Raw genomic sequence first — 23,428 nt, 5'->3', positions numbered from 1 at the left:
GGGCACTAGACACTCCAATTTCCAATCGAATGAGCCCTTTTCGAAGTTTCTACGACAACTCCTTCGATACAAAGTGCCTGGTATGGAGGAAAAATAAATAAAACATTGAGCCCACATCGTTCTTTACTTAGGCAGCACTATTGCGCTGCCTATGATTACTAAATTATGAAAAATTAAACCATGTCTATGCTTAGTGTTTTCTGGAAAATTGGGACGAGAGACGGAGGAAATGGGAAGTTTTGACTGTTTCTACCGCCAATTTTTTTTTTCTAAGTATGATACGAAAAGCTGCCGTTGAATCTGTATAACAACCATTTAATAAGCATACCACAAGGCTGGATTTTAATCTTTTGAATTTGTTGCAACTCTAGCTAGTTAAGAATACTGCTTGCCCCCCAAGTTTTCTGGATAACGCCGAATGCAGACGCACCTTTAAAGCAACCCTGCTGGCCAAATTGTGACCGACAACCTTTTATCTTTGGGGTTATATTGTTTATGTAGAATTAATATTAGATTAGATTGTTTTAATGAATCAATATTAGTTAATTAAAAAAAATAATGATTTTAATTAATTAATATTCGATTGTTTATGCAGAATACCAATATAAAACTATAACGAGAAGGCAACAATTAAACTCCTCAACTGCTTGAAAAATAAAGGATGTACAAATATAGCAAATATATTTGGAAGAGTATCTGCCACGTCCTCCTTAGTGAGAAAAGGACGTGAAAAGGAGCTAAAAAACATATACAAAAAGTAAAAATTTAGTACCTGGAGTATAGATGCTATGAGTTTAGCATGGCAGGGTGTAAAGTGCCGAGCCTGAGAAATCCCAAAATTCTTAAAATCCACAATGACTGTCAGTCCTTTCTCTACGGTTGCTTTACATGTTGCTGCAATTCTGAGGAGAGTTATATTTAGATGGTGAATCTCGTCCACTGAGCACACCTTTGGATTCCATGGACCTGAAAGTACTAAAATTGTAGGAATGTTTTAGAAGTAGATTAAACTCTAGAAGATGACACAATTTATCTTAAAATCAAATAGATAAACACGGAAACGAAGGAAACCAAATGACAGTATTAACAGGATGCCGAACGGAGTTCACCAGTCTCATTTGGGCAACCACCCAATATCGCTATTTTAGCCATCTGTCTCAGATTTGAACCATCCTTCTCAGTCTTGAAACACCAGTAGCGTGTTATTCTAATTTCACTCGAGAAAGAGTGGTTTTCATTGGCTGTCAGTGACGCTTTGATTAAAGGCATAAAATATCACTTTCTCTTTCAATAGCTTTGCGTCAGTGAAGAACGCCTCTGACTAGTTGAGAGTGATGTTCTGCAATTAGTTTCATCCAACCAAAGTCCATTCCACACTACTGTTAGTTCAAATTTGAGACAAATGGTACAATTTCAAATAATACTCAAACGCACTGGTCCAAAATAGCAATACTGGGGGGCTAGGTTTTGAAACAACCGTAATACGTTTGGACCGCTTTCACCACCCTGATTATGTGTGAGGAAGAATTTCTCTCAAGTGTGAGGAGGAACATTAAAAATCACAAGATTTCTGAGTTCGGGGTATTTGATCCAATTGGTTGGGGCATAACCAATTAGGGCTATGTGCCACCCCACTGTAACGCGTCACCTTCTGGGCGTCGGGTAGAACTCGTTTAGAAGCAATTGCTTCTTATTACCATAAAACTAAGGGAGTTTATTTCGGGGTGACGATAAACTTTAGACCAAACTTCTTTTTAATTTGAACCTTTTTCTAAAATCGTGAAAAATATTTCCCTTTTGATAATTCTTCCAAATATTTAATCTATACTGAACTACAAGCTTACAACTTGGAGAAAATGCGCATGTAAAAATTTGTCAGGGAATTTCATTTCCTTCTATTGCTAATTGTTTCGGAATGGTTTATCTATAATTATCAAAACTTAGATACCCAGATGCAGGGTTGCCACCACAACCAAATAAAAATCACCAGTTTTTCACCAAGAAAATCACCAGAAATCACCAGTATTTCATAAAAAACACCAACAAAATCACAAGCAATCGGTGGTCAATACTTATAAGCTTTACACCAAAAAGACACACTGGGCACCCTGAGCTAAGACATTATGTTTTTCAAAGGCCGTCTGCTCAAGACGGAAGAGAATTTATACCTAAAACCAGAATTTCAGGCTAATTTCCAGACTGAAATTGTTACCTAAAATCATGTTACTGGACATGAAGAACCTTTTTATTTATTTAACTACTGTTATACTTTTCTTTGTCTTTACTTTGCAAAATCATTTCTTTTTCTTTTTTCTAGGTTTCCATTGAAACCCAATAATCCTCTTTTGTCCTCAAATCGAATTTCATTTGCTTATGAGCGTTTTTAATTCCCTTCCATAGTTGGTATCCTTAGTGGTAAACTATAGGTCTGAAAAAGACGACTCAAATGGTGTCAATTTCTTATATATTTATTTTACTTCCGGAAAATTGTCGTGGGTCAAGTCTAAGCTGAAATATCAGACAAGCGGTGATAAACCTTGTTTCCCTGGTTTCTTAGACGAGAGCCCCATGAGATTGAGCCCCCTGGTTTCTTGAGATTGTTAAGTCCAATGAAAAAGACCCAGCCTAGGCTGCTGAATCTATGTTCATGTGGGACTATGTTTTCTTTACCTGTGAATTTTATTTTCGTTTCTTAGCCTCATTCCGTTTTTATCACACATGTATGTACTTGTAAGTTAAAATTTGTAACTAAGGGGAAGCCGATTGCCAAGCTAAAAGGATAGCCTACACAGAAGCCCAAAATAACGCCGCTCTTTAGAAATAACGAATAAAAACAAGACATAAAATTTGAAAGTCACTTTTTATTTCACCGCAGTAAGACAGCGAAACCAATCATGCATGGAATGTCAAGCAATTTCGCAAAAAATCACCAAATTAAATGAAAATTACCAGATTAAAAACGAAAATCACCAGGAGGATGAAAAATCACCGGATCTGGTGATAAATCATCATCGGTGCCAACCCTGCCCAGAAGCAACTGACAAGATAAATATTTTTCCTAGGATTAAAGGAAAACGATGAAAATAAAAGATTGAAAGCCTGAAAAGACGCTGAAAACTTGAAAGATTAAAGTTCTTCTTTAAATTAGGTACCCAAAATTTGAAACAATGCAAGAAGAATCTTTACTAAATCTTCGTTTTTCTTTTAAAAGGTTTGTCTTTTATTTCCGACCTAAAAAAAGGATATTGAATGTGATTTTTATAAAAGAAAGTCAGAATTCTGGGACGAAAAATAAGTTATTTTCAGTGAAGTTTATCACGAAAATCCAACGAATACATATATATATATTATAAATATATATATATATATATATATATATATATATATATATATATATATATATATATATATATATATATATATATATATATATATATATATATATATATATATATATATATATATATATATATATATATATATATATATATATATATATATATATATATATATATATATATATATATATATATATATATATATATGTACCATTCTCCACCTACAAGCGGCACCCCGGGCGATCATGGTTTATCAAGAGTGAATGGCAAAGGATAGATCAGTCCTTGTACAAAGATATTCTTGACTCAACTCTTGCTAAAATCAAAATACCGTTCCACCTGCTTACTCATGGCCAAAATGAAGACAGACTAGCCCTGAACATCTTTTGCTCCGAAATTGTTCATTCGATGAAGCTTGCAGAATCTGCCGCTGTTCCAGTGGCAAAAGTGTACCCCAACACTCGTAAAAAGGGATGGGATAATCCAAATGTCAAGTTTGCCAAGAATAGATCCAAGTTCTGGTACGAATTGTGGAAGGACTGCGACAAACCCCGCTCCGGAGTAGTTTTTCAGTGCTTTCGACATGCCAAAAAAGAGTTCAAACGTACTGTCGAGAATATGCAAGTCCAGCAAGTGGAGAAGTTGTCTTGTGATTGCAGGAGTGACCCAAACATCTTATGGAAGCGATTCCAATCTAAAAGGGCCGACGCTGATGTGCAAAGTCCCATTCCCGATGAAAGTTGGGTAAACCATTACAAGGACGTGTTTGCGCCACCACCCAACGAGCTGGACTCCGTACATAAATCTGAGTTAGATAGGCAATTAATCAGCGCAAAACTCTGCCGCACTGATGCCATTGTTTCCAAATGGCATATTGAGATAATTGTGAGAAAATTGAAAAAGAACAAGTCTCCAGGGCACGATGGGATCACTCCGAGGCACTTACAGCACGGCACAGAACTTTTAGATCAGTACTTAGCCTTACAATTCCAAATGAGCATAGATCAGGGACTCACACCTGCCAACTTTCATGGTTGCCGCACATCCAATATTCTGAAAAAGAATCGGGACCCCTTGTTTTGTAAAAATTATAGGCCAATTACAGTTTCATCGGTTATCAGCAAAGTATTTGAGAAGGTGCTGTTGCCCCACGCTCTAATGGGAAACAAACAACTTGGATTCAGAAATGGGTTGGGCTGTGGACACGCCCATCGGCTACTAAGAAGAATAATGAGGTCTACATCTTTAGTTAAAGAGCCACTCTATGCCTGCAGTGTCGACATTTCCGCTGCGTTCAATTCTGTCTTCCAATCGCAGGCACTGTGGTGCCTCTTAGATTCAGGAGTCGACCCCCGCATTGTCCTTGTTCTCCATGACTGGTACTTCCACACGCATATTCGTCTAGCTTTGGGATAGGAAACAATCGCCGGTCACCGCAAGCAAAAGCTTTCTGAACCCATTCGGCTCTTCAAAGGAGTTCGGCAAGGATCTGCTCTAAGCCCTATCATCTTCAATTTTGCAACTTACTCTGTAACTAGACTCGTTCGAGGGACGTTCTTTTTGGAGGGCTTGGATCTAAGTTTCATTTCTTATGCAGATGACTTATTGCTCCTAAGCAGCACGCTAAGGGGACTACAAGAGAATCTTCGTCTTTTAGTGACCCTATACCGAAGAATAGGACTACGATTCAACTCAGAGAAAACCGAATTTATCGTTTTTAGCGGCACCAACTCGACCAATTCCAATCTTGTCCTTGACGGTATCAGAATCCAGCAGTCCCAGTCCCTAAATTACCTTGGTATCACGTATGGCCAGACACCTAGGTCAACTAGAGGCTTGTGGCTGAATCAGTCTGTAAATCTATCCGCTCAGCATATGGAAAAGCTGTCAAATGCAAGTGGTCATTTAATCGATTTATTAAGTCAAAACTATTCAACGCCATCGTCTCTCCTGCCATCTGGTATATATCACCCTTGTGGGAAATGTTGTCCCTCCCCGAGTGTCGAAAAATACGAGCCACGTACTACAGATTTGCAAAATTTTTGCTGGGACTTCCACTGAGATTTTCTAACACGGAGATCTCATCCATATATGGAATCCTTGATCCATCAACCAAGGTGATTGATCTAGAACAGAGAGCCTCAAGACGATCCCTCAGTAAACTCTACGACTCACCGATGACTCAACTGTTTCTGTGAATGAAATACCTGCATTTAATTTTTAGTGTTGAACATGTTTTTCTTCTTTTTTTTGTTTCATTTTGTACTCCGCTTTTATTTTCTTCTCCATTTCTCCATTGTAAGTGGGCATAAATAAATATATATATATATATATATATATATATATATATATATATATATATATATATATATATATATATATATATATATATATATATATATATATATATATATATATATATATATATATATATATATATATATATATATATATATATATATATATATATATATATATATATATATATATATATATATATATATATATACAGAGAGAGAGAGAGAGAGAAAGAGGGAGAGAGAGCGTAAAGGCTACATTTATTCAAAATCTGCTAACTTTGTTGGAAAGTAGTAAGAAGAATAACTTCCTTTTGGTGTGCTCTTCAGTCATTATTCTGGGAAAGAATACCATAAATAGTGCAAATGTGCAGCCTCTGGCAACCCTGTTTCTAAATATTAGTTCTAAATTAATTGAACAAAAATATTACTCACCAACACGAAAAAGAAAAAGATAGGAGCCATCTTGCATTCTGACAAGAGTAGTTAGTTCCTGTTGAAGTGCTGGCCAGGGAGAAGTGATATCAAACTCAAATAAATGAGAGTGCATATTTCTCATTTCCCAATAGTTTCTTAGCTAAAATCGAATAAATCAATAAAAAGATATATTAATTCTCGGCACTTTTCATCTTATTCACAGAAAACGATTAAACCCAGAAATTAGAGGTCATTTCACAAGGACTTGACCTTATGTTCGTTGATCATGTTCATATAAATGGTAATCATATGAGCTTATAGTAATTGAACTTATGTTCGTCTTTTAACCTCGTGAAAACAACTTGAAAATAAAATATCAAGAAAAAGCAACGGGTTTAGGCCAGTTTAGAAAACAGACAAATGGCAGATATCTTAGGTTGATATTCCTGGTCCTTCTTCAGTGTCTAGTTAAAATTATAAATAATTTTGTTAAAGACTTCCGTAATAAAAACAAAAATTTTAAAACCATAACGTATTCGGTGAACCATATACAATTGTGAGCAGCATAATCAGTTGTGTCACCATCAGTTGGGTTTTAGTTTTTCAAGATGCAGCTCATAATAATAAATAGTGAATTTTTATTCTGGCAATTTTTAAACCTTGTTCTTATCACAAAGTTTTTTTTTGCATTTAAATACGCACTGAAGACGAAAAATGAATTTCGGTCAGATACATCTGCCACTTTTTGTTATCTATTCACATTGGCCTAAACTCGTTAGTTTATTCTAATATTTTTAATTGTCATGTCTCACTGATTCGGATTCGAACAATTATACTAGGCACACATACAAGCCCCTCGTGGAATATCACCTTCGATGATGTCAAAAGTCTTCACAATTAACACCGTTTTCTTATATTTTTTCTTATAAATTACCTTTTTTGTGTGTTTCCTCTTCCCAACTCACTGTGCCCTCCAAAAAAGAAAGTTCTCTGTATGTGCCTTACTAGGTGACAAAAGTCAATGATGCATAGATTTTTCAACTTATTTTAGTTATTTGTGACGGTCAGGTTAGCAAAAGAGCCAAATTACATTTGACAAAATTGACCTAAAACTTAAAACAGAGAAGATGGAATTTCAATTCGTGTTGTGTGAGATAGAAAAATTGCAATGATAGAATTTAAAATGCTTAATGCTTCTTCGAAACATGTACATTGTGATTTTTATAATTTGTAATATGGCCCAAGCATGTCTGACGAAGCTTTACCCCAAGGGTAGAACATAGAGATGTTTGCTATTTAGTTAATGAAATGTTAAAATTTATGGAGGCAGGGACGTCAATTGAGGGGCAGGGAGCAAGTATTCCCCTAAATTTTTCTGCCACCTGCTCCCTGGATTTTGAAAAATACTTTTTTTGATATTTTCAATGAAAAACATTTTTTGGGTATTTTGAGATAAAAAATAGCCCATCCCAAGTTAAAAAAAATGTATTTTTTCCCCCACCCCTACCCCCTTTAATTTCCCTGAATTTGTGCCACTGAAGGGAGGAGTATCGGGGTATTAAACACAAATAAAGCTAAATTTTAGCTTTAAATATAGGGTCAATAACGTTCTTAGACTGCAAAAGAAGAGAGGCGCTAAAATTACTTTTTATACCACAAGAGCTACCAGAAATCCCTTGATTGCTGAAAAAAGTAGATTTTTGCATAGGATTAAATTTGTTTTGACAAATAGCATAAATTTTTCACCAACAAATATATTTTTGGTGCAATATTAGCAGAATCTTGAAGTGAATTTTGCTAAATCTAGGTAAAACCAATGATAAGTTTCCAGTTGTTCTAAAAATTCAAAGATTAAAAATGAGAGTCCAAAAGATAAAATTGCTAAAACGGGCCTAAGAATTTTTTGCATTTTTGGAAATATAGGTAAAAAATTATAGAAAATAAAAATTGTAACTGAAAAAAAAAGAATAGAAGAAAGTGTAACCTTTTCTTCTTTGGCATTGAAACAAAATAGCTAACTTTGACTGTTCAAAAACTAAGTTTGTTTTTAATTTCTTTACTAAAGGTAATTAATTACCATAATCACGCTAAATCACTTACTAATTTAAGAGCTCTGCTCTTGTCCCATTTTCGACAGTTTAGGAAGGTCAACAAGAATTCGTCCGTCGTGATATAGTCCAGTTCTTGCTCTGAAATAGAAAAGAAATACAGACGACTTAAGTTTTTTAGAGAATGGAGAAAGGGAGTTAAGAAAAGGGTTGTACATCCTGTTTGCAAAGAGGATTCTCTTTCGGGGACAGAGACCGCTGGAAGAAGGGGGTTTTTCAGCACATGGCTTAAGCCTCGTCTTGATAGGCATCATCCAACCTGTCAGCAGCATTCTTTCGAGGTGGATCATTTTTGAAGAGCCGACTGTGTTCAAAATGCCGGCTGTTGGGCACATAACAGCCCAAACCAATAGGGCTGTTCTGAATTTTTTTTTAGTTTTAACGATTGAATTTTAACGCGAGTTTCTTTTATATTATTTTTCATTTGTTTTGCTGAGGACGGCCCTTGGATATAGGGTCGAAATATTCATTTAAAGTTGCGTTCCACTGTCTTATATAAAAAAAATCCCTATTGTTCTACTTATTGCTTATGATGGAAAGGCAGTGTGGTCTTCGTCGCTATTTACATCTATAATTGGAAGCCATAATGATTAGACAGTCTTCTAAGATTTCAAAGGCTTTGATTTCTGTTCGATCAAAGCCTGCCCTGCTACTGGCAGGTCAAATGATGTCAATCAAGACAAGGCTTAGTTTGTCGTTACAGACATAGAAAAAAACATTTATTTCGAGCAAGGGATCACTTCCGGTAAAAAAAAATAGTGAAAACATAAAAGAATATGCGATATCATAGAAGACAGAGAATTGTACAAAATATCCAAAAAAATAAAAAATTTTACATCAATTGATGTTAAAAGTAATTGAAGTATGGGGAAATCCTAGGAGTCAAATACATTCTTGGTATCAACTGAAATTTCTTTTATGATATTACACGTATAGCAGAATCTTTGAAGCCTCATAGTACCTGAAGGAAGCCTGGAGCTTATACAGCCAATAAATTTACCAAACTAAGAAAAGTGTGGAAAAATGCTGCCTACTCTATAAAGCTCTAGGTCCGACTCCTATATAACAACGTTCTTTCTGTACTAATATACAGATACGAAACATAGGTACTGACAAAACAGCTCGAGAAACAAAGAATCACTGCCTCTGGTGCATCATGGGAGTCCACTTGTCTGTGCAGTACGAAAGCCTCCATACGTGATTAAACAAAGCAACCTTTAAAGTTCAATTAATCTTGAGTAATGGTGGTATTGGGGCCACATGGTACCTATGAATAATGGCAGTCTCCCCTGGGTATCTGGGCATCTGAAGCTTCCCCCCCCCAGCATCAAAAGGTGTTGACGGCAGAAAGTTACGCTTGCCAGATGCTTAAAGAAGGATGCACCACCGGTGGGAACATGTATGGAAGACCAGTGGCCACAAGCTATTCAGAGGTCGTCGTGGAGAGGTGCCATTGTCGTCTCACGCAACAGCTAGCACGGGAGGAACTATGTCTAAAAGTAAAAAATTTTGGACCCGCTGCTAATAAACATACTCCTAGGTCAACTTATGTTGGAACACTATTTTGTAACCCTACAGTTTTGCCCATACGAGCGTGAAAAATGTTACTTTTTCGATTAGTACAAAATAAAACCCAGCACATAAGCACTATTTTTGTGGGGAGAAGGTATATTCTGAGAGGGGTAAACTTCAATATACTATTAAAAGGCGAATTATAGTAATGAACAAAACTATGGGAAAATGGTAAAAATCTGAAGATTTTACGTAAGGGGTTCTAAGCAAGTGCCTGATTATAACAATATAAACAAAAACAAAAACAATAACAACTCAAAACACAATATATCGAGTTCGTTTAAACCCCTAAGGGTGCTCATATAAGTTTTCCCTGGAGGAGGGGCAGTCAGTAAACAACCTTCGAGAGGGCCAAAGTTTGGGGGAAATTTTTTTTTCCCATGAAAAATAACATCCTTTCTCTAACTTTAAAAGGACACACTTTCAGGTATCCTCTGTCTTACAAAGTAGGGGAAGGGCGTTGGGACTTTTTACGAACTTTTTAAAGATAAAATTACTGCATTTCAGGGCATTCATAATTATTTCGGAATAGTTTTTCGGATTATTTATTCCATGTTTGGGTTTTTAAATCCTTAAGAAGAAGTCAATTTCATGCAAAACATCTGACTGACTCCTTTAACAGACTTTGAATTTCGAAGAAAATTTGCCGCATGGAGGACAATCAATTTTACAAGAATCCGAATATTTACTCATCTAAGATAGTTTGCGCCTTTCTTTCTATTTTTTACAAACAACAAAAGTGGGTAATTAAATTAAAGGTTTACGTTTTGAACAAAAAAAAAAGACAAAAACAAAAAAAACAGTGCATTCAATGAAACCTACGCGCATAGAGGGCTCGGGCCTTTCAGTTCTTGTCCCTCCTGTCTATATTTGAGATCGTTAATTTTGCGTATGCGGTTGACATGAAACAATTTTTCCTTAAAATAGTAAGCTTCCTTTTTGTTATTCCAGGGCTTTGTAAATACCAGGGCTTGTAAATACCCCTGCTGACGTCTATAGTCAATCCTCTTTAATTTCCCATGAGACCTGATTTTGGAAATACCTCCGTAACTCAAAAATTTTACTTACCTTGATAAACCTAACTTTAAGTATTTCCAAGAAAACAAACTATTCTTTTAGACAAGCCTACAAAGCGGGGGGGGGGATAACCATGATAAGGGAACTCCTGGTTGCAAGATGAACAGAGACTTTGTTGAAAAACAGTTTAAAGATCTGACTTACAAATTAACTGTGCTGAATGAGCATGTTCCTTTTAGCTGTTTATCTGCATCCCTGTGCGAAGTCACTTTCTGACTAGCTCTCATCTGTTTATTTTTTTTTGTTTTTTTTTTTTCAATATAGAGAAAATATTTGTTCATACTCTTCTTTCAACATATATCTAGTTTTTGTGAACAGACATAGAAAAAAAGCATTGACTATTTAGACGTTGCTTATTATTCGCTCTTATGGGCTAACACATCTCCAGGTTTTAGCATTATAATCTCATGTAGGTTGACCTCCTGTACGTCCTTTATTCAATCACTGAACGTTTTGTGATCAAACAGTTCGTGGTAACGAACTACAGTTCGTACTTACAAGTAAGGAGCGACCCGGCTCAATAGTAACCGAAACTCTAAAAAACGGGATTTTGATACCAATAGATACATCAAAAGAATCAGATTTTAATGCTGATTTCAAATATATAAGTTTCATCAAGTCTAGTCCTACCCAGCAAAAGTTACGCACCTGAGAAAATTTGGCTGATTTTCGAAAAAAGGGAAGAAAGATCACGGATGCGTGTTTATTTGTTTTTCTTTTTTCCCAGGGGTAATCGTATCGACCCAGATGTCCTAGAATATCGTGGGAGGGCTAATTGGAACGGAAATTAAAAGATCTAGTGCCCTTTTTAAGTGACCAAAAAATGGAGGGCACCTAAGCCCCCTCCCACGCTTATTTTTTTCCGAAAGTCACCCGATCAAAATTTTGAGACAGCCATTTTGTTCAGCATGGTCAAAAATATGATAAATATATTTTTTAGGATGACTTAATCCCCCAAAGTCCCTGGGGGGAGGGCTGAAAGTTATGAACTTTACCCAACGTTAACATATAGTATCGGTTATTGGGAAGTATACAGACGTTTTCAGGGGGGATTTTTTCTGGTAGTGGGGGGATGGGTCGGGGGTTATGTGGGAGGATCTTTACATGAAGGAAGTTTTCATGTGGGAAGGGACTTTGCTATGAAGGGGGTGCCGGATTTCCCAGCATTATTTAAAAAAAGATCAGAAATTAAATTAAAAAAACAAACAATTTTTTCAACTGAAAGTATGGAGCAACATCAAACCTTAAAACGAACAGAAACTATTACGTATATGATTGGGTTCGCCCCCTAGTCATACCTCGCTCTTTAAGCCAAAGATTTTTTAGTACTTTCCTAAAAGCTTTTTATTCTAATTAACGGCCTTTGTGATTAAGAGGTCATTTTTAAAGAATTGGAAGAAAATTCGATCTTTAGCGTAAAAAGCGAGGTACTGACTAGGGGGCGAACCCCCTAATATACATATAAAATATATGATTATAGAAGTTCGTTACGTAAGTTAATTCGTAAGTTACGTATATTTATTACTAATAAAAACGTTCGTAAATAAAATTAAACAACGTTCGAGAAAGCCATTAACAAAATAAAAGTAAAATTAATATGCTAATATTGATTATTCAAGTACTGTGAGCCAAAATCAAAACCTGCATTAATTCAAAAACGTTCAAAAATTAAATAAAAAAAACAAGTTTTTTAACTGAAAGTAAGGAGCGACGTTAAAACTTAAAATGAACAAAAATTATTCTGCTCTTTAAGCCTCGCTCTTTAAGCTGAAGTTTGACTTTCCCACAACTCTAATTTTTTAAACAATAAAAAACTTTAGCGTAAAGAGCAAGGCGTTGAGGAGGGGACGGCCCCTTTCATATGCGGAATAATTACTGTCCGTTTTAAGTTTTAACATCGCTCCTTACTTTCAGTAAAAAAAAACATTTTTTTTATTTAATCGCTTAAAAACTCAACTTTTGAGCAAATGTAAAGCCTCCAGTGGCTAGGTTACAATATCAAGTGACATTTTGGCCTCAGATACGGATTACTCTTGGCTCAGGTCACTTACAGTATATTCTGTCTACTGTGGCTCAGGTGTAATCTAAGAGTTGGGGAAGTAGCCGACATTCTTCCACAGCAGTTCTCCGGTCGCTTTCTTGTAAGTAATATTTTCGAGGGTGATACCCTAGAGCCCCCAGGGGAGCTCCAGACGACTGTTGAAAAGACTGCTCAGGCTTGTATATAGGTTAATGAAGTGGCGAAGAAAGGATAGTATTGGAGGGGGGCGAAAATTAGTATTTAGTTATGGATTTTGTGCTGTATATTTTTGATCACCATGTTGTATTGCCTTGTTTGGCTTCTAATAAATTTATTATTGCTATTATTATTATTTTTGTGTCCATACCTTTCACAGCCATTCGGAAATCTTCAAGCGTGTTATCTGATTCTTGGTTTATAGACAAACGTCCATGGCAGTCTTTTTTTTCTTTCTGATTTTCTGTGGTTGGACTCGTATAACAGGATTCAACTGAAAATTCGGGCGAGCAGGGCATTTTGAAGAAAATAAAGACACCCTAAAAATAAAATCATTTATCCACTTTTTCTAATCCCTAAAAGACTTCTTCTTCTTTTGAAAAGCAGCATCTGGATTCTATTATAGACTCTTTTCGTCTTCTAGGAGGTCTCATCTAAAACACAATTAATACAACGAAAATCCACACAACCAAGAGATAAACAAAAAGTTTTTTTTGACATCAACACAATCAATATGTTTTTTTTTTTGTTTTTTTTCCTTCTATTCTTAAGGAATATCAAACAGTTCGTGGTAACGAACTGTAAGTAAGGAGCGACCCGGCTCAATGGTAACCGAAACTCTAGAAAACGGTATTTTGATACAAATAGATACATCAAAAGAATCAGATTTTAATGCTGATTTCAAATAAGTAAGTTTTATTAAGTTTAATTGTACCCATCAAAAGTAAGGTACCTGAAAAAAGTTGGCTGATTTTTGGAAAAAGGAGGAAAGACCCCCTAAAAGTCATAGAACCTTAATGAAAATTACACCATCATATTCAGCGTATCAGAGAACCCTACTGTAGAGGTTTCAAGCTCCCATCTACAAAAATGTGGAATTTTGCATTTTTTGCCAGAAGAAAGATCACGGGTGCGTGTTTATTTGTTGTTTTTTTTTGTTTTTTTTTTCCCAGGGGTGATCGTATCGACCCAGTTGTCCTAGAATATCATGGGAGGACTCATTGGAATGGAAATTAAAAGTTCTAGTGCCCTTTTTAAGTGACCAAAAAAAATGAAGGGCAACTAGGCCCCCTCCCACGCTTATTTTTTTCCCAAAGTCACCTGATCAAAATTTTGAGATAGCCATTTTGTTCAGCATGTTCGAAAATATGAAAAGTATGTCTTTTAGGATGACTTAATTCCCCGAAATTCCCGGGGGGAGGGCTGAAAGTTATGAACTTTACCCAATGTTAACATATAGTATTGGTTATTTGGAAGTATATAGACGTTTTCAGGGGATATTTTTCCTGGTAGTGGGGGGGGGGTGGTTCGGGGGTTATGTGGGAGGATCTTTCCATGAAGGAAGTTTTCATGGGGGAAGGGACATTGCTATGAAGGGGACGCCGGACTTCCCAGCATTATTTAAAGCAAGATCAGAAATTTAATATAAAAAAACAACTATTTCAACTGCAATAGCAGCAACGTCGAAACTTCAAACGAACAGAAAATATTACATATATGATTGGGTTCACCCCGTAGTCAATACCTCGCTCTTTAAGCCAAAGATTTTTTAGTACTTTCATAAGAGCTATTTATTCTAATTAACGGCCTTTGTGATTAAGCGGTCATTTTTAAAGAATTGGAACAAAATTCGAACTTTCGCTTGAAGAGCAAGGTATTGACTAGGAGGCGAACCCTCTAATAAACAAATTAAAAATATATGAATATAGAAGTTCGTTACGTAAGTTAATTCGTAAGCTATGTATATTTATTACTAATAAAAACGTTCGTAAATATAATTAAACAAGTTTCGAGAAAGCCATTTAACTAAATAAAAGTAAATTAATATGAAAATTTTGTTTTAATTATTCATGTACGGTGAGCCAAGATCAAAACCTGCATTTAGTCGAAAACGTTCAAAAATTAAATAAAAAAAACAAGTTTTTTTAACTGAAAGTAAGGAGCGACATTGAAACTTAAAACGAACAGAAATTATTCCGTATATAAAAAGGTCGGTCCCCTTCTCAATGCCCCGCTCTTTACGCTATTAAATAAAAAACACAAGTTTTTTTAACTGAAAGTAAGGACCGACATTGAAACTTAAAACGAACGGAAATTATTCCGTATATGAAAGGGGCTGTCCCCTCCTCAACACCTCGCTCTTTACGCGAAAGTTTTTTATTGTTTTAAAAAATAAAGTTGTGAGACAGAGTCAAACTTTAGCGTAAAGAGCGAGGCGTTGAGGAAGGGACAGCCCCTTTCATATACGGAATAATTTCTGTTCGTTTTAAGTTTTATTGTCGCTCCTTACTTTCAGTTTAAAAAACTTGTTTTTTTTATTTAATAATACATAGAAGACAAAAAAAATATCAATATACAATACATTTGAGAGTGGGGTAGCCTACATCGAATTATAGCATATTTATGAGCATATTTTATGCGAATTCCGGGGTCTTCCTTATGCAAGACTGAGGATGTTTGGGATTGTTATAATTGAACTTATAGCATTTTAAGTATTGAAAGATAAAATAAGTAGACTGGGATATGAGGGGTCATTCCAGACTAGCCAAGCGAGGGGTCTGTGCCTGGCTGTCTCTCATTTAATTTTAACCCAGCGAGGGTCTCTACTCAGCCATCTCTCATCGAATTTTATTTAGACTAAGTTTATATTTAACTTGTATAATTAAAATGAAAATATTAAAAAACGGATAAAATGTTATAAGACATTGAGCTTTGTAAAAAAGAAAAACTTTGCACTATTGTTACCTGATATAGCAATTACCCCGCTTAGGGTTTTGTGACACGATTTACCGTATTGGATTTTTTTTAAGTTTCCTTTCATTTTTTTCTGTTTACATCATGGTGTGTATATTTTTTTATGTACGTATTTATTTGTTCAATCTAGTTTTTTTTTCCTTTTTTTTATCTGTTGATAAAGGCTTGCGAAGGTGAAGTCGGAGTGTTCGGACTTTTACTATTATTTGTGCAAAAAGTAATTCATTTTTACAAAGTTTATTGGGACGGCCCAACCTTTAGCAATTAGTCATAGCCAAAATCAAACCATATCCCTGGCAAATAGCGAGTTTTTAGCAAATACTGCTTACAGCTTCGAAGTTGAGTGTCAAATGATGCCAAATAATTTACTGTGAACCAGGGCTGCAAACTGCCGACGTCAAAAAAGAGTGCAAATCAAAGCCAAAAAGAGTGCAAGTTGTTAGAAGCGTGTGAAAGTCAAAAAATTTGTGCGCGCGCGGCATCTTGGCAGCCGCGCGCGCAGCCCCTTTCACTGTTCTGACCATTCTTACGCCATTTACACATAATTTTTAGTTATCCTTTGATCCATAAACATATTATCTTTAAATTTTTCAAATGTATTTAAAATAAAGTTAGGAAATCAACCTCTAAAGAATAAGTTTGATAATGATTATCATTCGTTTTTTAGCTTAAAAGGTAATGCTCTGCTTGAAATTTGCATGTGTTTATTTTGATTTCTTAGATCTTTAACTGAACTATAGTTGACTGCCTGCATCCAACGTTTAGTTAAAGTTTTGTTTCTATTTTATTCAAACGTTTTGAAAGGAATATAAGAGGTCCAAGTAACTAGCCGTGAACTATTGCTGACTTCACTATAGTCAAGTCAAGTACCGTACCCTAGCACGGCGAAAAAAAATGGAAGCAGAAACAAAACGGATTCATCATCCTTCAAAACAGCACACAAAATGGAAAATGGAATTGTTTATTGCATTTTTATTTCCATTTTATCACTTTGTGCCTCAGTGTCACCCAGCAAATTCGAAAACCGCCGAAGAAGAGGCACAAGAGTGTCCACATCTCCAGATAAGGCAACATTTGGACTGATGCATTTGAAATTTTCCCACGTTAGGTCATTGTAGTCAATCCATTTCCTCATTTCGGAGTACAATTCCAAAAAAAATTCAGACAGCTCATCTGGATGCAGTGAACCTGCTAAGCACTCGATAGGCCAGTGTTTTGCAGGCTTCTCATGAGGTAGAGTGCATTCGGTCCCAACTTTATACAATCATGTGCAAGAAAATGAGCTGGGCTCAACCGAACTTTAAATGGATCTTGTACGCGCCCTATTTCTTCCTTTTTGACAAAGCACTTGAGGAGCAACAAATACGTCTTTTGCAAACTTTCCAAAAGCCTGTGAATCCGTGTTCCCTCAGCTTGAAACTCTTTGTTTAGTGCATTGATCTTTTATAAGACAAATGAAAGAAAATACTAAGTAACTTTCACAGATGAATCACGTATAAAAGCAAGATTTTTATTAGCCTTTTCTTTGGCTCCTCTATCTCCAGCAGAGTCACCTTCTCCGTGGTTGGTAAAGAATAAAAGGAGCGGGCTCCACTGCTCAAGATCCGTTTCAACGGAAACTTTAAGGGTGAGCCGCTTACTTGAAGTCTGCAAAAGCTTATAGTTTCCCACATGACAGAAATTTTGGTAGATCTTTAGTTCATCCTGTCTTTTAGGGTTATTTGCCACATATGCTACTACGTCACGAATAAAATTGTCAATTCCATCTGGCAACTTCTTAACTGCATATGCAGAACAGAGAGCAAGGAAATGACTAGTGCAGCCTAGTAGAAACAAATCTGGCACATATTTTTTTAACAGTACACCAAGACCTTTTTGATGTCCAGTGTTAACACTGGCATTGTCAAAGCCAATTGCCATCAAATTTTGCAAAGGTATTCCTAGGCTTTCCAAATGTCCAAGTATTAGACGTTTTTGCCCTTCTGAACTGGCATCACTTACTGGAAAAAGTCCCAGAAAGCCTTCTCGCACTTTATCTTTGGAGTATTTGTACTTTGCGATAAGGACCAAGAACTTCTGCCAAGATGTATCGGTACATTCGTCAACTATTGAAGAGATATGAGCTTTCTTCAGTTCACAAGAAAGCACATTTCTATCTGCAGGGGCAATGACGTGTCTAATTATCCTACTAGTTTAGTTCTGCCCTGATTGAAGCTTTTACAAAGTTCTGAGTCTCCCAAAGCATTTTTTATTACTGGGATTAAAGTGTCCATTTTTGTAATGGGAATGTCTTCCAAGACGACCCGCAACGTAGGCTTCAAGCTGGCTTCAATTATAGACTCATCATTTAAATTTTCGGAAGGTTCATACTGCAGCATTGATGTCTGATTGTTCTGAACCCTGCTCTTGTGGAAGCTTGTTCGAAGATGGCGCGCTTGCCACACATCCGATTATGTCTTTATAACACACTTTACAGTAATCTAAGTCCTGGCATCATTTAAAAACGATCAGAAATGAAACAAAAAAACAAGTTTTCTCAACTGAAAGTAAGGAGCAGAATTAAAACTTTGCCTGCTCCTCATCACCTCACTCTTTACGCTAAAGTTTGAATTGTGTCCCAATTCTTTAAAAAAGACTCCAAAACACAAGAGTCGTTTAAGTAGAACAATAAGAAGCTTTTTTAAAAGTACTAAAAAACTTTAGCGCGAAGAGCGAAGTCCTGGGGAAGAGGCGACCCTCCTCAAATACGTAGTATTTTCTGTTAGTTTTAAGTTTTGATGTTGCTCCTTACTTTCAGTTGAAAAAACTTCCTTTTTTTAATAGTGTTAAAAACCAAGGCTGAAATAAGTATGCAAAAAAGTAAAAAGGCTTGGACAGAAATACTAGGCACCTTTTTTCTCCTTGTCTCTTGTGCAAGATTACTTGCTTACTGTATAAACTGTTGGGAATGTTAAAAGGGGTGATTAGCCTGTTCTACAATCAGCTTTGCTTAAAATTGAGAAGATAAGCGCTTAGTACTTCTGCCAAGCTTTGTCCATTAGCAAACCTTGGCAAAGAAAAAGATATTTTAAAACTCAGCAAGCGAAATGGATGTGGATGATTTTAATACCTGGCCACAGTTTGCCCCCCTCCCCCAACTGAAATTTTGAGTCTTCAAAAATCTTATCAAACCTAAGATAGGCCCGCATAATTCAAGCATCCACAGAAAAGGATCATTTTTTTAGTATACATGTCTTTTTGGTGTTATATTGCTCATTTTTTGGTAAATATTGAGCAGTTCATATTATTGACCTATGAATAAAGTAAACATACCACTCGAGGCCTTTTCTTATGTTCTTTTCAAATATACTAATTGCTTTTGGCGTAAATTCCCTTTACTCTCATAAAAAGTTATATATTTAATCATCAGGGGCGGGGGGGGGCTTGTAAAGTTCTTTTCTGACGCAATGGAATGTTAAATTTGGATTCAGGATGCGATTCTGACTATAGAGGTAAGTTTGAACTTTACCTCCACCCCAATGTACAAATATATACCCTGAATTGGTATATTTGGGTGGGATGAAGTGAATTTGCACCAAAAACGATTATTATATTTATAATAATTATTATATTTGTAAATAATATTTATTTATAAGTAATAAATTATAAATAAACAATAATTATTATATTTATAAAGTGTTATGTTCACTTTATTCATAGGTCAAAAATATGAACTGCTAAATTTTTGCCCATTTCTCATTTTCAATTGGCTCGAATATTTTTGGCCCCGGATTCATTTCTGAAAATGTCATTCACCTAAATCACCTGCTTTCCAAGATAGCAAGAAGAGTCTAAAGTCTAAACTACAATTTTAGGCTACCTCATATTTTCCTAATTTACCCTTATATATCAATTTGATAGTATGGGTCCCATCCAAAGCAAATTCTTGGAGCACTGGCTGGTAAGATAATATGTTTATTTAAGAAAAAATGGCTATCACAAGAAGATATGGGTTATTCACCCTTTAAAATGTGCACAGACCTAAAGTCTTTGCAGAATTTTATAAGTTTGAGATTAGAAAATAGTATGTTTATTTTGGTTGTTGCTTCGACATCGCATTACTTCATGTTTCATACTCGCTTTTCCATTTCCATGAAGAACAGTTGTGCCCAACAGCTGTCAACTTCCTTCTATAAAATTTGATTTGAATTTACCATGTTTTCACTGGTTCACTATGCTTTAATCTACTTCTTGGTAAATGGTTGAAAAAACGACAAAGACGCCTGGGGAAAAATGGCCCAGGCATAGATCATACCGGCTAGCTGTTCAATCATTTGCACTTAAATAGTTTAATTTTTTATTCCGCTTAATACTTTTTCTATCATCATTTCACAAAAGTGTGCAAAAAGAGTGCAAATCTGGCCCGTGGTGTGAAAGAGTGCAATGAAAAAAAAGAGTACATTTCACACGAAAAGTGTGCAAGTTGGCAACCCAGCTCTGAACAAGGATAAAGGAAAAGAAAAGATGTCCAGCAATTCTGCAGATGATGAAGTCGGAGTAATTGGCATATTATACGGTGTATTCAAGTAAATCCACTTTTTGCGAAGACAGTCGAGGTTGAGTGGCAAATGATGCCAAATAATGTATTCTGAACAAGGATAAATGAAAAAAAAGATGTCCAGCAATTCTGCAGATAATGCAGTTGGAGTAATTGGCATATTACACGGTGTAGTCAAGTAAATGCACTTTTTGCGAAGACAGTTTTTGGCTTTTTGACGACCGCCGTGCTGAGTGGATATATGACAGCGTATTGCCGAGACACAAACGGATGGGGTTGTGAGGTTAGTTTATATATATAAATATATAAATATATATATATATATATATATATATATATATATATATATATATATATATATATATATATATATATATATATATATATATATATATATATATATATATATATATATATATATATATATATATATATATATATATATATATATATATATATATATATATATATATATATATATATATATATATATATATATATATATATATATATATATATATATATATATATATATATATATATATATATATATATATATATATATATATATATATATATATATATATATATATATATATATATATATATATATATATATATATATATATATATTCTAATTACATAGTGGATGACTGAGTAGGGGTCTCTGCCAAAATATTACATTCACTTTTTTCCTTGTTTCACTAATTGTGAATTTTCCTCGGATTTGTCGTTGTCCTATATTTTCTTTTTTTGTCATATTAGTCATTATGGCCAGTTAAATTATTTACAATAATCCTCCAGTCTGTTATTTCAGAGATTCCCTCTGTACTCCTTTCTATGAAGTTCCTATTTCTCTTAAATCTTTTCTTTCGACCTCATTTTACTCTATTTTAGGATGCCCTCCTTTTTGTCGAGCCCCAGACGGATTGACAAAAAGACTGATTTTCGCCATACCATCAATTGTTCAACAATAAAAATTTACCTAACCTTTTGAATCTTTTTTTGATTATAGCCCTAGAAAGTGGGATAGAACCACATTTTTTGTAGAGTTCATTTTTTTGGTACTATCCCATTACGCGGGCCTCTCGGGTTAATCACTAAAGACTAGGCAATGATAAAACCCGTTTTTGACCTCTTAACTGTTATAAAGCAGGCAATGATAGCAAGGTTTTTATTGCAGATACGATATCAAACTGTGGTTTTGGGGTTCCGGGGGGGAAGGGGGGAAGGTACCTAGTTCAGGTTAGGTTTACGTATTTAATATATGCAATGCTTTACCCCCACCCCCCTAATGTGCAATTATATAGCCCAAATTTGTTTATAAACTATTATTTATTCATCCTATTTATTTTATTTAATTAGCATTAACCAAACTTGACTTTTTAGAGAGGCCCGCATAATGGGATAGTACCATTCTTTTTTTTTTATGCTGTCATCCAAACCAGTAGCCGAAGTTATTCTTAGGCAATTCATATGGAGAGCATCAAGCATATCTTCAGAAACCTTTCAAAGCCCTTACGTGTCAAAGCCGTGCTTGACTGCTGTCGTTGTTATAGATTCTAATATTCTAATCTTAGTTCAAAAACTTGTCTTCTTATCCTTCCAAACCCTTTTCAAATAAAGAACAACACCCTACAACTTGGCTATTTTACATTTAGCATCTTATCTACATTTACCAATCTTACTAAATTTGCTGCCTAGCCAAACGAAACTACTCACTAGTACACCGGCGGATCTAGAGGAAAATCTTGGGGGGGGGGCCGCGCCGGACACAGGGTGCCAAAAACTGATTATACAGGACTAATTTGATAGCTCTTTATTTATATGAAAACACTGCCAAATATGCTCATAAAGGTAAAACGTAGCAAAAGAAAATAAAAACAGTACCACACTACACAACTAAACTTAATCGGCGAGCTTTTCTGAGAGCGAACATATCGATAGCATCGTCTGTTTTCGGCAGTTCGTCTCTGTAAGTCTGCATGAGTAGTAGAGCCTCCAACCTCTCTTCAGTCATCGTGCTTCGTATTGATGAACATGTCCTGTCAACCTTTGAAAACATTCGTTCTACTTCACAGGTTGACACAGGAAGCGTCGCGAGAATTGTCAACAATGCGAAGATGTTGGGAAATACATTTTCCTGACAACTGTTCAGCGCTGAAATAGCTGTTTTCGGTTTTTGCACGGTTTCCTTAGACCAATACTTGTTCCAAATCTCATACTCAGTTTTAACGTCTATCTCCGTACCCACGAGCAGCTCCTTGTACTTTTCGTACCCTGGCTGAACGTCCTCCCAGCGTTTGCCATTAACCACAGCCGGGATCAAAGCTGAAAGTTTTGCAGCATTCGTAAAATGGCAGCTGAACCGCTCCGTAAAATCAAGCAGCATGGCGTCCAGGGCTGGAATAAATGCCGCCATCCTATAATGACTTTCTGGATCCATCTTGGGTACCCCTGCCCGGTATGTAGAACGTGAAGCTATGCGTGGCTGCGTTACCTTGATGGTAGCATCAATCTTTTCGGCCATTTTCAGAAGATCTTCGTAAAGCAGTCTGAATTTGGTTTCGGCATGTGATTGCATATCTTCCAGCATTGCCTTCACGCTGCTAATGAGGGACAAGGCTCTCACGAGGTCACCATCCTTCTGTTGCAGTGACTCGGCCAAAGGTTTCATGATCGACGAAAACGAATTCAGGCAAACCAGTCCTACGAGTGTATCTGATTTTTCAATGCAGGATCGTAATGCATAAGCTCTGCTACTTGCCTCTCGATCGTGCCATCCTTCCATCTCCTGCAGAGCAGAAACGATCGACGGAAGGGAGTCCCAAAACCTGCTGATTGCTTCGTGTCTCTCTACAAATCTCGTGGTACAAAGACTGACGAGTTTCTCTGTTTTAGCTTTGTCCGCGATAAGATGCTTTTTTAGAAGTCTTGTTCTCTTGGCACTTGAGCTGAAGTGAGAAATTGTGTCTCGAACAACGTCTTGGGCATTGCACAGAATGGGAACTGAAACTATCTTTGAACATGAGAGATTTGTGGCATGGCTCACACAGTGGAAGCAATCTGCCAGTTCACACTGGCGTTTAACT

The 23,428-nt window shown here is 35.9% G+C and overlaps 2 protein-coding genes across 3 annotated transcripts in view; one reads left to right on the top strand and one right to left on the bottom strand.

Annotated features, from left to right (window-relative positions):
- LOC148952492 (alpha-tocopherol transfer protein-like) overlaps positions 1–23,428 on the bottom strand; it is a 115,255-nt gene that overhangs the window by 15,511 nt on the left and 76,316 nt on the right. For both annotated transcript variants that reach the window (XM_089089922.1, XM_089089921.1), the window contains exons 2-5: positions 13,197–13,365; positions 8,153–8,241; positions 6,071–6,212; positions 773–966 (exon numbers count right to left, since the gene is read on the bottom strand). In XM_089089922.1, coding sequence (XP_088946048.1) covers positions 773–966; positions 6,071–6,212; positions 8,153–8,241; positions 13,197–13,344 — 573 coding nt within the window. In that variant the 5' untranslated portion in view covers positions 13,345–13,365. The remainder of the gene's footprint in view (positions 1–772; positions 967–6,070; positions 6,213–8,152; positions 8,242–13,196; positions 13,366–23,428) is intronic.
- LOC148952491 (platelet-activating factor acetylhydrolase-like) overlaps positions 20,568–23,428 on the top strand; it is a 146,926-nt gene continuing 144,065 nt past the window's right edge. Inside the window, exon 1 of the mRNA XM_089089918.1 lies at positions 20,568–20,619. The gene's annotated coding sequence lies outside the window, so the exon portion shown is untranslated. The remainder of the gene's footprint in view (positions 20,620–23,428) is intronic.

The sequence above is a fragment of the Artemia sp. Qi Xiang Cuo genome, chromosome 5 (assembly GCF_049724085.1).
Source record: "Artemia sp. Qi Xiang Cuo chromosome 5, ASM4972408v1, whole genome shotgun sequence".
Taxonomy (NCBI): domain Eukaryota; kingdom Metazoa; phylum Arthropoda; class Branchiopoda; order Anostraca; family Artemiidae; genus Artemia; species Artemia sp. Qi Xiang Cuo.
The sequence above is the reverse complement of the archived record's forward strand: the minus strand, read 5'-3'. Positions and strand labels throughout refer to the sequence as shown.